Genomic DNA, 18,371 nt, shown 5'->3' on the forward strand with positions numbered 1-18,371 from the left:
GCTGGATTACTGGACCCAAAAGAGATTCATGTTTTTGGCCTACTGGTAGAACTCTCTGTATCAGCAAGGCTGTAAAAAAACAATTAACTCCTGGAGCAGACTGGGCAAAGTACAGCATATGCATTATAGGAAATGCAGGTAACATGAAAGGATAATTTGCTTGAAAAGATTCCAGATGGTAAGCTTTTTCTCCGGGTAGAGCCAGTGTCCTCTCATGTACTCGCTTCCACTAGCCAGTAAGTAGGACCTGCTCGTGTCATTGCTTGCTGCGCCATTCCACTCCATGGACTGGATACGTGCATTATTTCACTCAAATGAGTTCTCATTAGAAGACTGAGTTCATCCTGCACTGTTGATGCCATCACCAGAGTGCATGCCCGCTCGGTCAGCCCTCGTGATTGGCTAGGTGCTCCTTGTGCATGGTTACCCCCGTTGGGCAACATGTATTTCCACGGTAAGTCTCCTCCGAGCACATGTTTTCTCTCGACAAGACCCTGTTTCGCCATCTCGAGGTTGAAACTATCCACCCTGTGGGCTGGATACCTCTGAGTTTTCCATATGCATCCCGCTCTCGGGTCATATGTGTTTTCTAAGTCCTCCCTATTCCACCTGGGATATGCCGACCAGTGTACCTTGATATTCCTGCGTTAAGCCTAGCCCTTCATCCGTGGTAGTCTCACAACAGGGAGCTCAGACTTGCGCAGGGCACTGAAAGACAGCCGTTGTGGCGTGATTGAACTGGGTCCCCCATTTCATCATTCACTGACGTAACTCGTAGTGACTGAACAAAAGGGAACGTCTTGGTTACGTATATAACCCTCGTACCCTGAGGAGGGAACAGAGACGTAACATCCCTCTACCACAACTGCTGTACCGCTGGAACGGCCTGGAGTTCAATCTCGCCTCCTCAGCGGAAAACATGATGCGAGATTGTCAGCGTCCTCCATTTATACCCACGCAGTGTTTTGCTCCCTCATGTTTTGAGTGATTACATTTTTTTTTTCAGGGTTTGGATGGAGACTCTGTCCACAAACAAACTGACTCATTTGTGTTGAGCACAGCAAATATCAAGACCTTCCTCTTTTGTTATAAAGTTTTGTTACTGAGAATATTTTTATAATATTAAAACTAGGAATTTCACTTGGCCCACCCTCCATCTCAAAGCCGGGCCCGGTGTTGTTTAAAGTTAATAGTAATTGAAGTCATGAAGCCTCATTGTGTGTGAATGAAACTTCCAACTGACTAGAACAAACTCTTTGAAATGTATATATGATAATGAATATCAAGGGTGAAACGGTTAATAATGTAGATAGAAAGCAACCTCATTCAATGTCAGTCATGTGTGCAGTGAAATATAATTTATTAGGCATTTAAAAGCTCTATTGAGAAAATGAAAAGCTCAAAAATCAAATATATAAGGCTACTTCATGGCTTTCAGAACTGAAATTATTCCTGATTCAAGCAGAATCAGCAGAAAATAAGAAGGACAATAACAATGAGATGTTGATAAAAAGACTAAAGAGTTTAATCAATAATTACATGAAGCAAATACAAACATTAGAATTGAAAGTGAATGAGACAGATCTCACTCTTTACTGACTTATAAGAGCCAAAGTATCTCAAGAGAAGAAGAGAAGAAAAGTGTCTAATTTTAAAGATCCATGAAAGTATATCTTGTGTTTGCATGGAAGAGTAGAAGTGAAAGAGAAACTAGACGTTCTGATGAAAAACAATGAAGAACGAGTTAAAAATTAATATCAGATTCATGTCTCTCTTAAAAGTTTCATGGCCTCTTCTTCAGCTCCTGAACTTTGCCTTCAAAATGTTTTTTTCCAGTGTGAATTTTCTGGCACTCTTTCAGTTCATCTTCTGTAGTAAAGGACTTCAGCACTGAAACACACACCGCCGTGTCTTTTCTGCTATAATATCACTAATGAATCTTCTCCTTTGTGTGAATCTTCAGGTGTTTCTTCAGGACTGATGCCCAATGAAACTGTTTACCGCACTGATCACAGTTAAATGGTCTTTCTTCAGAATGAGAAGCAGAAGTGATGTGAAGCGTTTTTTACACTGAGGGCAGGAGACAGAGTTTTTGGCTTCTGTTTTTCTTTTCTTGTTCACGTCCATCACGTCTAAAAGAAACATTAAATCAAGTCAGTTTTAATGGACTATTTTATGCAAACAACTTGCTAATCATGTCTTACTCATGTAGTTAAAGTAGTGATGGGCAATTTCGAAGCACTGCTTCACGAATCTCAGACACCTTTATGAATCTTTTGTTTCAAACCAGTGGTTCAGAGCGTGTATCAAACTGCGAAATTCATGCAATTTCAGTAAATGAGGCTTCGCTGCAAAACGTCATTTTCAAAACGTCAATAACCTCTGTGAACCCATCATCCGGTGAACAAGTGTCTATGGGTTTTACCAGATTTATCAGTTTTAAACATTTGTAGACATTTGTATAATTAAAAAGAATAATAATAGTTAATCTCTAAAAATAACATATTATACAGATACTTAATATTTATGACACAAGATGATTTGTTGATTGCATTTGATTGATTTCCTTCAATAAAAACTAATAAAAGGTGTTATGATGCATGTTTAGCCTGAGTTTCTGTTGCATTTACACTGTACTGACCAGTGTGTGGCATTTCGAATTCTTCGAAATAGTGAATAATTATTTACGGAGCAATTGATTCAACTGATTTGAACCTTTGAAAAGCTTAGTTTTTCCCATCACTACACTCTAAAAAATCTTGGGTTATTTTCTTTCACCCAAATACTGGGTTTAGCCTTTTAGGTCATTTTTTTGGGGTTATTTTTTTCAGTGTATGGGTAGTTTTTGTGTAATCCAGATCCTGGTTCAGATGTAACAACCCAATGTTTGGGTAGTTTTGTGTTACCAAGATCATGGGTCAGATGTAACACTCCAGGGATTGTGTTATTTATCGGAGGCTTTTTGCCTCTTCAACCTCTTCAGGAGAGAGCAGTGCAGCTCCGTCAAATTGGTGCGTGTCTTCGGTAAAATGCGTTTGTGTAATTTTTTTGTATCTATAAATTAGTTATTGTTCTGTATATCGTGTAATTTAATGCAAATAAAGGAACATACAGGGCCGTGATGTGAGTCACCTAAACGAGTCTTGTGTCTATCTTTTCACATGATGCCATGCATAAAATTCTATGAATTTAGTTTTAAAAAAAGAATACAGAAAATAAATGCTTAGACAGTTAAATATGAAGAGTTCAGATGCAAAAGCCTCTAAATGCCATCTGAAAATCTTTTTTATCAAGCTCGTATATTTAAATTCAATAATTTCACTTAAATGGCAATGAAGATTACCTATTAATTGTCATTTAAGTGAAATTACTGAACTTAAATATACAAGCTTGATAAAAATTATCATTCTATAAGAAAATTTCAGATGGCATTTAGAGGCTTTTGCATCTGAACTCTTCATATGTTCTCAAAACTGTACACTGATTGTTTATGGATAGGTTATGGAGTCAGTCACTCCAAAGTTTGTGTTTGCGTCGCTCAAATTGCTTTTACGTCGCTTAGCCAGCTACAGAGACACTGGTAACCAGGCAACAGACAAGTGACAAATCCTGAGTGGCGATGTCACTACACACATTCAACCATCACAGTTCGGCACGGTTAGCCAACTGTGCTGAGCAGGGACGGACTGGGGCTAAAAAACAGCCCTGGACTTTCTCCCAAATAGGCCCATCATCCGGCCATTCGCCTAGCCGTGTGCGACAGACACTTGCCAGGATGTCCTGATACTATATGCCACAATACTGTAGCATCAGACAAGGTATTCACAGCAAGTAACATCTCAAAACCAATGATGATTATTGGGGTTGTGTTTATTAATGAAGCCTCAGCCTTCAAATAAAAACAAAAAATGTACAATGCCATAAAATACAAAAGATGAAATGTCACTGGCTACAGAAACCCCAAATTACACAAACTTGTAATTATAAAACATATAGTTAGGCTACTATACCAGGGTCCAACCTTTTTGTGTGCGAGGGCTATACCTCAAGGGATAAAATAATCTAGAAGGAATTTTTATTTGTTATACTCCAATATTTATTATACATAACATGGTGGTGCTTTTTTACTTTTCACCATCATATGGGAAATAATAAAATATCTTGATATTCTGGTTCAGACTTACAAGCGTTTAAAAAAAAAAACAATTCCTGAAAAATTATGAAAATATTTATTGATTTTTTTTGTTGATTTTCTATAAACCTATTGTATGTGTTATCAAAAACAGTAGCCCAAACATTTAGTATAAATATAAATGAAAAAATAAACTGCCATAACTTCTAAACAAAACATTACAGCATTAGGCCTACATTTAATACATTTATACATGACTATATTAATATAACAGCATTTTAAATATGAATACAGGCACATTTCTGCCAAAAAAGTTTGTTTTACTAAAGTTAATTCATACGTTTTGGTGTGAAATGTCTTCTAGCTGGTTTGTTCTCGGAACAATGTTTCGCCTGTTTTTTTTTTTTTTTTTTTTTTTTTTTTTTGCGTCAATATGTTGAGAATATCAGCGCTTTTTCATCTGGCTTTTTACAAGCTTAAATCACAGAGTCATTTGTGGGTTTATAATAGAGATAGAGAATTCTGCGCTGAATTTAAATGCTTCTCAGTGGATCGCACAGCTCTGTGTAATAGCCTAATGTTCAGTGATCGAGATCAGCCCGCACAGCTGCTTTGTCCGCGATCGCTGTTTTTTGGGCCGAGCTATAATGCGCTGCTCAAGTTTTGTTCCGCTTTTTGAGCGTTTGCCATTTGATGTTTCTCATACGCAACGCAAATGACAGCGTATAATCAAAGAGAGTTAGGTAATTTTGTAGAGGCAAAAGTTCAAATTGAAACGTTTAGTTGAAAAGGTCGCAAAATTATACCATTTATTCGAAGTCTGGAACCCCGACGGCAAGTTGGGGCCTATTTATAGAATGTGTTTAGCGGGCAACTCACAGGCACCACGTTGGAGACCACTGCTATTCAAATATAATGTAAGCAAATTTAAAAGTGCAGCCTTATAAAACTAACTTTCTGTCAGTGGCTATAGGCCGACTCTTCTTCCTCAGTTGTTGTTTTTTACACGTAGCATATAAGTGATCATATTAGTGCCCCTGCTGTTGGCTGTTCATATTGCTTTATAAGACTCACTTTTTTTTTTTTTTTTTTTTTTTTTTGTGCCGACGGCCCTCGGTTGGACGGCCGTTCTGGACTTTTCCAGAACGCACAGATTGTCAGTCCGTCCCTGGTGCTGAGAGTTCAGGGCCGAGAGCGGTTTGTAATTGTGCCGTGCCGTAACAAGCTCAAGTGGAAACACAACTGGAACCTTTTCTGAAGGTGGAAAAGCAGCTTTTGTTTCTCAGCACATAAAGATGAACTACTTACCATGATCTCAGACTGCAGTAATGTGGTTTCTCCATTGCATGGATCTTCATGTGTCGCCTCAGGTCACTTTTATCAGAGAAACTCTTTCCACACTGATCACACGTGTGCGGCTTCTCTCCAGTGTGGATCCTCTCATGTGTTTTTAGATTTGCTGACAGACTGAATCTCTTGTCACAGTGTGAACACTTGTAAGGTTTTTCTCCAGTGTGAATTCTCTGGTGCAGCTTTAAGCAGTACGCTGTAGTAAAAGTCTTCTCACACTCAAAGCACATGTACTGTCTTACATCAGTGTGAATTTTCTGATGTGCATGTAAATATAGCAGCAGTGAAAAACTCTTTCCACACACAGAACATGAATGCGGCTTCTCCTTTGTATGAACTGCCAGGTGTGTCTTCAGGTGTGATGCCTTAGGAAATGGTTTTCCACATTGATCACATGTGTACGGCTTCTCTCTGGTGTGGATCCTCATGTGTTCTTTAAGGTGTGATGATTGACTGAAACTATTCCCACATTGATGGCATACATGTGGCTTCTCTCCTGTATGAACTCTCATATGAATCTTAAGATATTGTTTGCATGTGAAACTCTTTCCTCACTGAGTGCAGGAGAACGGCTTCTCTCCAGTATGAACTCTCATGTGAATCTGAAGACTAAAATTGGTTGTAAAACTCTTTCCACAGAGTGCAGGTGAAAGATTTCTTGGCTCTTGTTTTCTTTAAAAATGTCTTTTTAGTCTTTGAGTTACTCAAATGTTTTTCTCCAGGTTTGACATGATGTTCCTCCTCCACTTCACTCAGTTCTTCACTCTCCTCGCTCTCTTCCATCAGGTCTGAAATGAAAGAAAAACTCTCATTTTCAAATTTTCTAAAGTTTACTGGTGGGATTGTCTCTGAAATTTGTCTTAGATCCTCCAGCCATGATTAACCCTCTGAGGTCAGCAAACGGATGAGGTCGGATTTTTTTCACAAAGTAGCACAATAGACTTAAATTACTCCGTCATTTATGGTCATACAGAAAAAAGAAATACAAAAAATGAATCTGTGATATGTCTACTTTTGTATGTGTCCACTTACAAACAAATCAAAACATTGTGCTTTTGTAAAATAAAGAAATAAACAGGGTGTGCATTCTGCCTCTCTGTCTCGGTGAACTTTTTTTTCTTGAGCACGTCTATAAACTGAAACAAAACTCAGCGAATACTTGTCACACATTTATGAGCCATATATCTTTATAAACATTTAAGTGTGTACTTTTAAATGATCGGATTCAAACTGAAAACAAATATTCTCTAAGTAATATGTATAAAACCAACAAGATGTCCAGCTTCTCAAACCCTTGCTCATTATTTTTAATTTGACCACGCCCACACGCACAAAAGAGATTGACATTCAAGTGAATCGCATTTCTGTGTGTGAATGAATGAACGGCAGAGATGCGCGCTGTTTACCACAACTGGCAAAAAGTTTAAATTTGAATCGCGTTTCTGTGTGTGAATGAATGTTTCGCTTTTGCTTTTAGCAAATTGTATTGCTATACTGAGTAAAAATCTACTGAAATATGTTGAAATAAAATGTATTTGTATAAGCAACGTATTAACCCTCTGAGGTCTGAGCTGTTTTCTGGGCCCTGGAGGTGTTCTGACATGCTCTGACATTTCTGGTTATTTCTGTTACTTGTGACATTTTCATGGCTAAAGTCTAATTACACTGTATTCAGCACAAACTCTGCTACAATAATATATCAACAGCATGTATGTAAAAGTTTGTAGTTTTGAGATAATGACATTTATGCGTGGTTTGTGAAAATACAAAAAAAAATTCTCACTGAAATAAGGCCATGAAACCCCTACTGATTATTTCTTCACAAGACTTTTGAAAATTGTATGACGTAGCCTAGAATATTTGATGCAAAACTATGTGAAAATCACCCTGACTGCTCATTCAGAGAAGACAATATATTGATTTAAAATTTTTACGACGTGTTTTGTGTGAATAAGCCTTATGCGAAAGCTCATTAATATGTATGGCTTTTCTCACCTGAGAAAGACAAAGAACCTCCCCTAACGGCCCTATTAGGAGCTATCAGGCCCCTATCATTCTGAGCAACCTTGCACAATACTGTAAATGAGGAGATTTAAAAAAGAATGACTTTTAAATTGTTTGGATTTATTTACACAACATAATCCAAATAGACACAACAAATGGCAAAAAAGCACTTATTGAAAGACAGAGACCTTTGTGCCATTCCTAAAAACATTGTACATACCTTTCATTTCCAAGGTGTTTGATTTTCACTTTACCATGTTCATGTTCCAGAGACTCATGTAAATGTGGAAGTCGGCAGGACTCAGTGGCATCTGGGCCCTGAAAAAAAAGTGAACATACTGATATCAAGAGAAAGACCTGCACGATTTTGGAAATAAATATTAGATTTTTCTGGTTAAAATTGCTTTTTAAAGTTCACAAAATACACACACACACACACACACAAATGTTTCCAACAATATATAGTAAATGAACACCAGGTTTGTTGTGCCTTGTAGGCATAGGCTATGCGCAGTGCTGGGTAAAATAATAATAAAAATATTTCAGTAACAACCAAGCTAGAGAAAAATATATTGATTATCATGTTACTTCAAATGTTTCCATTCGTTATGATGATATGAAATGAGATAATAGTAAAAACATGAAGCCTTTGGTGTGTTTTGCTTTTCAAATTTTCAAATGATACATTCAAACGCGATCGCGCTGCAAAATCTGATACATTCAAACGCGATCGCGCTCAAATATAAAACATTATGGTTACCATATACATATCTACGTTTGACCAGATATCCACAAACACAGTAGGCCTAACAGTAAACACGGGTCTAAATATTATAATATTCCCCATATATCTAGCAACAGTTCAACTGCAATGTGACATTTATGCAACAATAACAAACATGTAAGAATTTCTTACCTTAAATCTTTCTTGTCTTCAAATCGCGTTCTTCTTCTTCTGAGGTAGCCTAAATCCAATGTAAGCTCTGGCGCGTCTTTCAAACTCGACGAAAAGTGAAGTGAAGTGTTTTGGTGTTTTGTTTTTGAGGTAAGGAGCGTGTTCGCGTTCCATGTGGAGATTTGCATGTGAATATCTTTTGCGCGAGTAGGCGTGGCCAAATTAACTGTAATGAGCAAGCGTTTGAGAAGCTGGACATCTTGTTGGTTTTATACAAATTACTTAAACAGAAAATATTTGTTTTCGTTTTGAACCCGATCATTTAAAAGTACACACTTAAATGTTTATAAAGGTGTATGGCTCATAAATGTGTGACAAGTATTCGCTGAGTTTTGTTTCAGTTTATAGACGTGCTCAAGAAAAAAAAGTTCACCGCGACGGAGAGGCAGAACGCACACCCTGTTTATTTTCTTTATTTTACAAAAGCACAATGTTTTGATTTGATTGTAAGTGGACACATACAAAAGTAGAAATATCACAGATTCTTTTTTTATATTTCTTTTTTCTGTATGGCCATACATGACGGAGTAATTTAAGTTTATAGTGCTACAATGTGGAGAAAATCCAGCAAAACGCGCCCACGCGTTTGCCGACCTCAGAGGGTTAAACTGCAAATTAACATTTATATTCCTTATAATAAAAACAAAAGACCTATGTTACAGACTTATGAAAGACAACATTTCGTTGATTAGTTTTGGATAGATTATACATTTTTACTGTAAAATATCTGCCACCTCAAATAAGCTTTTGTTTGCCAATTTTTGCTCATATGTTAAATACAGTATGTTTTGTCAAAAATAAAGTAATCAAATAATATGTTATAGTGTTTATTCCAATGTAGCCTTAACTTTGAAATATGTATGATAAAATGTATACTTTAGTTTTTACAAAGAAATATTACACTTGAATTGTTGTTGTAATTGTAACCTTTTTAATAAAAAAAAGTATATTTACAAGGTAGATGTAAACAAACTATTAAAAGGTAAATATAAGCCTTTTCTTTAAATAATTTTTATTGTGTTTTATTAGTGACAAATTTGGGGAGAGGATAAATATTCCAAAACTGAAAATACAGTATGAGAATTAACTGCACAATAACTAGACATGTTTTCCTTGGATATTATAGGCCAATTTGCAAGCACAATTCTTGAAAAAAATAAAAATAAATTGAGATACTTCCAACTGTTGCTCTTGCATTCTTGTGGCTCAGTCACACACCTGAATGAATGGCTCATTAAGTATGCGGGCCCCATTGTCTCCTCAGGTGTGAACCACTAAATATGCATGATTGTTGAAGCCTACTCGCATATTGCCTTTCCAAACAGAAAGTGTTTAGCAAAATTTAAATCAATGTCTTGTGTTATGTGAATGATTAGGCAGGATGATTTTCACATCATTTTGAAGAAAAAACTCTAGGCGACAAAATGCATTATTCAGAAGTCTTATTCACACATATTTACTACGTGTTTTGAGGCCTTATTTCAGAAACTTTATTTTTTTATTTTTTTCAATAACCATGCATAAACATTATTCTCTCAAAAATACAAAGATGTACATTCATGTTGCTCACATATTATGGTAGCCCTGTTTGTGCTAAATAGAGTGAAATTACACCTTTGCCATTAATATGTTTATAAGCAACTGAAAAAAAACACAAATGTAAGAGCATGTCAGAACATCTAAAGGACCCCAAAAACACCTCAGACCCCAGAGGGTTAACATTGTAAGCTAACTTATCTCAGGCTTGCTTCCCGACGTGTGGTTCTTTGTTCGGCAGTGTGTCCAGTTGTCAGACTTGCGGTGTAAAAGACTTTGAAAACATTTCTGCCCTAACGTTACTCTGACACGGATTGGCTGTCAGGTTTCGGCATTAGGAATGATGATTGTTTTTTAAAGCTTCAAAGTTTATGGTAACTTTATAGCAGGTAAATGCTGGCCTCGACCTCAACCTAATTGATGAAATCGATCATGAAAATAATCCACAACCAAGCTAATTATAGATTAATCGTTTAAGCTCAATCATGTCAATTTACAGCAGTGAAAAACATTCCTATGGACAAAACGCATCTGAACAATAACATGGTTGGTGAGCACAGGAACCATGTTGTTTCTTTTAATTTTATTATAATTTTGTGTTTACGTCGCTCAAATTGCTTTTATGTCGCTTAGCCAGCTACAGAGAAACCGGTAACCAGACAACATACAAGTGACCAATCCTGAATGTCGATGTCACGACACACAATCAACCATCACAGTTCGGCACGGGCAGCCAACTGTGCTGAGAGTTCAGGGCCGTGAAAGGGTTTGTAATTGTGCCGTACCAGAAAGAAAAGCAGCTTTTGAATCTCAGCACATAAAGATGAACTACATACCATGATCTCAGACTGCGGTGATGTGGTTTCTCCACTGTATGTGTCGCCTCAGTTGACTTTTAAAATAGAAACTCTTTCCACACTGATCACACGTGTGCGGCTTCTCTCTGCTGTGAATCCTCTCATGTGTTTTCAGATTTGCTGACAGACTGAATCTCTTGTCACAGTGTGAACACTTATAAGGTTTTTCTCCAGTGTGGATCATCTCATGTCTTTTCAGATTTGCTGACTGACTGAATCTCTTGTCGCAGTGTGAACACTTGTAAGGTTTTTCTCCAGTGTGAATTCTCTGGTGCAGTTTTAATTCGCTCCCTGTAGCAAAAGTCTTCTCACACTCAAAGCACATGTACTCTCTCACACCAGTGTGAATTTTCTGATGTGCATGTAAAGTATGCAGCCGTGAAAAACTTTTTCCACACACAGAACATGAGTGTGGCTTCTCCTTCGTATGAACTGTCAGGTGTCTCTTCAGGTGTGATACACAGAGAAATGTTTTCCAGCATTGATCACATGTGTACGGCTTCTCTCCGGTGTGGATCATCATGTGAACATTAAGGTGTGCTAATTGACTGAAACTATTCCCACATTTATTGCATATATACGGCTTCTCTCCGGTGTGGATCCTCATGTGAACATTAAGGTGTGCTAATTGACTGAAACTATTCCCACATTGATTGCATGTGAACGGCTTCTCTCCTGTATGAACTCTCATGTGAATATTAAGATATTTTTTGTCTATGAATCTTTTTTCACACTGATCACATATGAACGGCCTCTCTCCGGTATGAACTCTCATGTGAACATCAAGACTGTGTTTGCGTGTGAATCTCTTTCCACAATGAGTGCAGATGAAAGATTTCTTATCTTTTCCTTTCTTTATAAATGTCTGTTTAGTCTTTGAGCGACTCACAGGTTTTTCTCCAGGTTTTACATGTTCCTCCTCCACTTCACTCAGTTCTTCACTCTCCTCCTTCACTTCACTCAGTTCATCACTCTCCTCCTTCACTTCACTCAGTTCTTCTCTCTCCTCCTCCACTTCACGCAGTTCTTCACTCTCCTCCTTCACTTCACTCAGTTCTTCACTCTCCTCCTCCACTTCACTCAGTTCTTCTCTCTCCTCCTTCACTTCCATCAGGTCTGAAATGAAAGAAAATCTAATTTTCAAACTTTCTAAATAATCAAAATGATTCAAAGAGGGAAATATGTAAATGGAGATTTAAGAAAATATATCCCAAATATAACAGACAACTGCAAAAAAATATTACAATAATTTGTCTTTTTAAAAATTAATTAAACATCCCTGAAACTTTTCATGAATGAGGTACACTGATCTTCCATTTACTATTTTTCAAACATTATAGGCACAAATTCCATGTTTTCAAGCATGTGAAAGTGGGACACAAGAAACACAAGATTTCACTGCGTGAAAGAAAACAAATGTTTGCAGTAAAGCGGAGTAGATTGTACATTTCTACATTTTGGAATGATTATTATTTGTTATACACTCACCTAAAGGATTATTAGGAACACTATACTAATACTGTGTTTGACCCCCTTTCGCCTTCAGAACTGCCTTAATTCTACGTGGCATTGATTAATGTTGGCCCATATTGATAGGATAGCATCTTGCAGTTGATGGAGATTTGTGGGATGCACATCCAGGGCACGAAGCTCCCGTTCCACCACATCCCAAAGATGCTCTATTGGGTTGAGATCTGGTGACTGTGGGGGCCATTTTAGTACAGTGAACACGTTGTCATGTTCAAGAAACCAATTTGAAATGATTCGAGCTTTGTGACATGGTGCATTATCCTGCTGGAAGTAGCCATCAGAGGATGGGTACATGGTGGTCATAAAGGGATGGACATGGTCAGAAACAATGCTCAGGTAGGCCGTGGCATTTAAATGATGCCCAATTGGCACTAAGGGGCCTAAAGTGTGCCAAGAAAACATCCCCCACACCATTACACCACCACCACCAGCCTGCACAGTGGTAACAAGGCATGATGGATCCATGTTCTCATTCTGTTTACGCCAAATTCTGACACTACCATCTGAATGTCTCAACAGAAATCGAGACTCATCAGACCAGGCAACATTTTATCATGTCTTCAACTGTCCAATTTTGGTGAGCTCGTGCAAATTGTAGCCTCTTTTTCCTATTTGTAGTGGAGATGAGTGGTACCCGGTGGGGTCTTCTGCTGTTGTAGCCCATCCGCCTCAAGGTTGTGCGTGTTGTGGCTTCACAAATGCTTTGCTGCATACCTCGGTTGTAACGAGTGGTTATTTCAGTCAAAGTTGCTCTTCTATCAGCTTGAGTCAGTCGGCCCATTCTCCTATGACCTCTAGCATCAACAAGGCATTTTCGCCCACAGGACTGACGCGTACTGGATGTTTTTCCCTTTTCACACCATTCTTTGTAAACCCTAGAAATAGTTGTGTGTGAAAATCCCAGTAACTGAGCAGATTGTGAAATACTCAGACCGGCCCGTCTGGCACCAACAACCATGCCACGCTCAAAATTGCTTAAATCACCTTTCTTTCCCATTCTGACATTCAGTTTGGAGTTCAGGAGATTGTCTTGACCAGGACCACACCCCTAAATGCATTGAAGCAACTGCATGTGATTGGTTGATTAGATAATTGCATTAATGAGAAATTGAACAGGTGTTCCTAATAATCCTTTAGGTGAGTGTACATGTTTGTGAAAATATTCACAAAATTCAGGTAACACTGTAACAAATTATAAACCATATATAAAATAAATATAAAATAAAACAGTTCAAATACTTACATTTAGTTGTACCTGATGTTGACAATCAATATAAAACCTCCCTTTACTGATCAGTTGTTTAAAAAAATAAGAAACTTTTGTACCCATTTCACAGTTGAACTGTTTATCTAAAAGTGATGAAGTGCTTGAATGTTTCTAACATGAATGTTCTTCAGCATCATGAATGAATGAAGAATAAACACCAACCTCTTTGTTCTTCAGGATCTTCAGTGTGTTTCATTCTGCAGGGTTCTGGATCACTCATGTTCTCACTGTTCTCTTTAATAAACTCAAGTCTTTGCAGATTTCAGCTCTTCCGGATGCTCTGATGCTCTGATGCTCGTCTTGTAGCTGATGGGAATTTACAGCATTTATTGGAGAATTACAGCGGGAGGAGCTTCACTGATGATGTAATTGTAGTGCGAGGTGATCTGCCAAAATTCAAAATATAAAAGTTACTGAGTTTGTTTTTATGCTCATGGACAAACAGAATAAAATAATGTAAATTTTTCCAAATATAAATAATTGTAAGAAAAACAGTTGAAAGCATATAAATAGAAATAATCATAGGCTACTTGTAGTAACCAACAAATACATTGAAATAAGTTTCAAGTAGAGATGCACCGATTACAATTTTCTAGGCCGATTCCGATTTCCGATTTTTCATTAAGTTTGACTTGCCGATACCAATTTTAGCCGATTCCGATAAAAACATTTTCTAAGCACTTTCCAGCACAAATATTTATTTTCGATCTTTTCTTTAACCCTTTCACGCGTAAGTTTAAAATATTCTAACTGACACCCCCACCCCCAGCCCCAGCCCCAGCCCCAGCCCCAGAGTGAGTTTTTTCAAGGTGAACGTTCCCTTTAATGTTTCCATGACGACGCGTCAGGCGATACACCGCAGCCACAATAATACTGTATGACAGATGTGTCGCTTTTATTTCGCTTTTCCCTTTTTATTCAAAATATTCACAAACTTGCTTACCATGTCATCAACTAGCCTATCTGATATTCCGATTCTCAAATATGTGTAAGTAAAAACCTTTAGAAATAATCTAGATCTATAACATGAGATGGGCGCCGCAATGTTGTCCTGTCAGTCGGATTTACAGCACGTGAATTCATAAGTCTCTCCCGAAATTAAGGCAAGAAAGTGGCCGGTCAACTGAGACGAATAGAGTAAACTTTATATTTACCTCCACTATGTTTGTCTGATATGAATAACACATGTCGGCAAATTATATTTGAATAGATTGTTATTGCTGCTTCCAAAGACATCAGTGTGTATTTTACAAACTCCAAATGTATTGTTTTACTCGTGCTTATGATTATTTAAATATCTGAAACCTAAAATAAACATTATGAGGTTGAAAACACTGCTTAGTTGTGATATATGACAGCGCTGAACGCATCCGACTCTGGCGTCAGCCAACGCGCGAAAGCACAGTTTGAATCGGGCAGTGATGCGACGTCACTGAACTCTCTAAATGTGGCGCCGTACTTTCAGTGGCACAGAAATAAAAATCCCATATATGACACCGTACGTACCGCTCAAAAGGTTAATCATGCGGCACCCGAGTGCATTTGACCTGCATAAAATCGGCATATTTCAGACTCACCGGCCGGTCATGGCCGATCACGTGAAAATCGGCCAATTCCGGTCACCAGTCGATCAATCGGTGCATCTCTAGTTTTAAGTGTACATTTACAGGACACCTGAAAATATCAGCATAATAAATGAGGTGAAAACAGGAACTATTGTCATGAAATAAAGAGTGTTTTCAGCAGATCTGTTAATATTGATGAGCCTCAGGCGATCAACACTCATTCAACAAGCCATTCAGGATCATCAGTAGATCATCTCACTTTATTCTGAGTGTTTGCTGTTAGAAACACATTATTTGAGTCAGGATACATGATAAAAGCCTGTAAAACTGCTATATTGAAAGACAATACTGTTATTTTTCACAATATAACATGGATAAGTCATCAATAATATAACAAAATAATTAAATAAATAATCTATGTTTACGAACCTTTACAGGCAAATAACTACCATATATGTCAATATAAAAATAGTTCGACTTTATAATAACTATTAATTGCAATAACGTAATTCAATCATTAACATGTTACAGATTTGTGGACAGAAACTGACAATGATCATAATACTCTTAGAAATAAAGAAAATGTAACGTCTCCTGTGTCAAACTTCATTAATATTTATCTATATTCCCATGCATATAGATTTGAAATTTCCCACGTTCATTACTCATACAGGGGTAATATAAAGTGTTAGAATATACATCAATTGTATTAAGTAAATGTAATCTGCCAAAGATAAATGTCGACAAAGAAATAAAGGTAAACATGAAAAAGGCAACAGCAAGTCAGCAACACTTGGGATCGATTCCCCTCACAGATCTCACACTTTGACTTGACATTCAGTAACAGTTCTCACTCCAAACATCGAGACAATCACACAAACGAACACAAAATCGCTCAGGTCTGAATGAACAACATATTCTCCTCATGCTCGCTGCTGCTGCACTAAATGTTTATTTCAGTAGGAAGACGCCAGAAAAGACGCACAAGTATCGCTGTGATCGATGAAAACAAGACAGAAATGAGTCTGTCGCTTAATCAAACTGTATAAAGTGTTTGAAAGTTGTGTAAATATGTGAAATATCGTGAACAGCTCTCCTCACCTCAGAAGACTCGACGCTATATGACGGAAGAGACGGCGCGAGCAAGCGATGACGTCATCGTCATCCAACGCACGCGCGTACGGGACATTTTTTTTTATTGCAATATTAACAAACATAACAAGTCGATACATACAAGAAATATAAACAATCTTTCAAAACAAAAGAGAAATTATGGTTCAGTATACATTAAAAGAGGAAATGTGAAAGAAATTTAAATTCAACAATAGTCTTAAAAAAAGAAAAAGAGAGAAGAGAAGGAAAAAAGAAGAGGGCACAAAAAAAGAAAAACATTAAGGGAGAATATTAAACATGGCACAAATTCTGGATGTTTTCATTGCTTTCTTGTTAACAGAGTGTACGGGACATATCTCTGTCGGTGCACGATCCGTTCCACCTGCACAATCCGTTCTACACATGCGTAGTAGACGCAGTAGGTACCGACTGAATTGCCTATCGAGTATCGAAAAATTGTTCTAACAAATGTTTTTACTCGGACAAGTGAATGACCGACCGAAGGACAAATGAAAAGGCTTAAATGTTGAGCCCTAGTATATATTTTTTATTATTATTCATTTATTGACCCATAAACCTGTCTTTAGGAAGCCATAAGTTACAGTGGCAAGAATAACTTTGTGAAACCTTTGGGGGTGGTGGACAGGGTTTACATTAAGACAGGAGTTTGCCTTAATCTAGTTGATCATGCATTTCTTTTCTTTTATTCCACAGCTGATGTGTGCAGTTTTTTATTGCTTGCATTAAAATAATTTTCTCTTGTTTTGTTTTTTAATTGCAGTCTTTTTCTTCTGCCATTCATGCTTATCAGCTCCATGCAATCTTAAGCTTTTCTTGGTTCAGCTGCACACAGTCTGAAAAGGTTTTTTTGGCAGTTTGCTAAAATAAAAGACCCATTCTAAGAGCCATCGTTTAAGCTGTTGACTTTTCTACCTTGGGAAAGAACGTTAAACGAACAACTTAAAAAGGCATGACAAATCATGACATAAGACTGACATCACTCACATCGCACCAATGCATTATCCCTCATGAACAAATATAACGTCTGATGTTTGCACGTGCTGCATACCAGTTTACCATTACGACATCGTTCATGAATAAACATGACGTCTGAACACGGACAAACGGTTTGTGTTGACGCGTCAAAATTCACGCGTTTCGTTCAAAGACTTTTGAACGCGATCGCTTGCCATAGTGTTTACCACTGACTTCGTGGCGCTCATGTCATTGTCACTCACGAGTCACGGCTCACGTCGCGAGACAGTCTCGCAGTATAACGCAGTAACGCAGCCTGCTTACGGGGAAGTAACAGTAATCTAATTACTGTTTTTGCAATTGTAATCCCTTACTTTACTCGTTACTTGAAAAAAGTAATCGGATTACAGTAACGCGTTACTTGTAACGCGTTACTGCCCATCAGTGCTCATATGAGACGCGCGCGCACACATAAACTCTCCACGCACATACTCAATGAGACGCGAGCACACACACACACACACACACAATACCCTAAATATGTGGAAAAGTTGATCAAAAGTGTGCCTACATTTCTCCAGGCTCGATGCCAACACCGCGCGATGCAGTAGGCTATTTGCGGTAAAATAATTGCTGCAAAGACCGGTACCACGACAAATATGATGAAGACCTTGACAGTGCACGGAGTAAACATGAGAGCAGAAAGTTGCTTCGCCTTCGACTGGTAAATGAAGAGATACCTTGTTGATCACTCTGACAGTGTTATATTGCAATTTAGTCAGAATTTTTTTTCAGTAAGGAAAAGTGATCAAAATCGTGAACTTAAAACATGTGTAATGTTACAAAAGATTTCTGTTTCAAATAAATGTTGTTCTTTTTAAATTCTTATTCTTCAAAGAATCATGAAAACATTTATCATAGTTTCCAAAATATTAAGCAGCAAACTGTTTTCATATTTGGGTCATTCTACAGAAACGTCCACTTTTGGTATGGCAAGATGTCTTAAAATTAATTTATTTTTCTAACATTTAAACTTATACCACATTATTAGACTACCCTTTGACTTTATGAATACACATAAATGACA

At 37.5% G+C, this 18,371-nt stretch overlaps 2 protein-coding genes across 3 annotated transcripts in view; both read right to left on the bottom strand.

Annotated features, from left to right (window-relative positions):
* LOC307162376 (uncharacterized protein) overlaps positions 1-18,371 on the bottom strand; it is a 176,795-nt gene that overhangs the window by 110,536 nt on the left and 47,888 nt on the right. The gene's annotated exons all lie outside the window — the stretch shown is intronic.
* On the bottom strand, positions 1,506-16,340 carry LOC307154918 (uncharacterized protein). Of its 2 annotated transcripts, XR_013820434.1 has the most exons (5): positions 16,298-16,340; positions 13,794-14,017; positions 10,814-11,950; positions 5,441-6,270; positions 1,506-2,132 (listed from the first exon to the last, which is right to left on the bottom strand). XR_013820434.1 is itself a non-coding variant. In XM_079865151.1 (4 exons), exons 2-3 carry the CDS (start codon positions 13,849-13,851, stop codon positions 10,821-10,823), a joined length of 1,188 nt encoding a protein of 395 aa, XP_079721277.1. In that variant the 5' UTR covers positions 13,852-14,017; positions 16,298-16,340; the 3' UTR covers positions 4,559-6,270; positions 10,814-10,820. The 2 variants fall into 2 exon arrangements, 1 of the variants encoding a protein (XP_079721277.1); XM_079865151.1 differs by lacking the exon at positions 1,506-2,132 and having other exon boundaries at positions 4,559-6,270.

This window comes from Squalius cephalus (genome assembly GCF_949319135.1).
Source record: "Squalius cephalus genome assembly, chromosome: 1".
NCBI classification, from domain to species: Eukaryota; Metazoa; Chordata; class Actinopteri; order Cypriniformes; family Leuciscidae; genus Squalius; species Squalius cephalus.

Bases quoted from the DNA above. Each gene is read 5' to 3' on its own strand.
- LOC307154918 (XM_079865151.1), bottom strand. From the start codon at position 13,851: ATGAGTGATCCAGAACCCTGCAGAATGAAACACACTGAAGATCCTGAA. The intron at 11,951-13,793 runs GTTGGTGTTTAT...CTTTCATTTCAG, and splicing joins AGATCCTGAAGAACAAAGAG to ACCTGATGGAAGTGAAGGAG.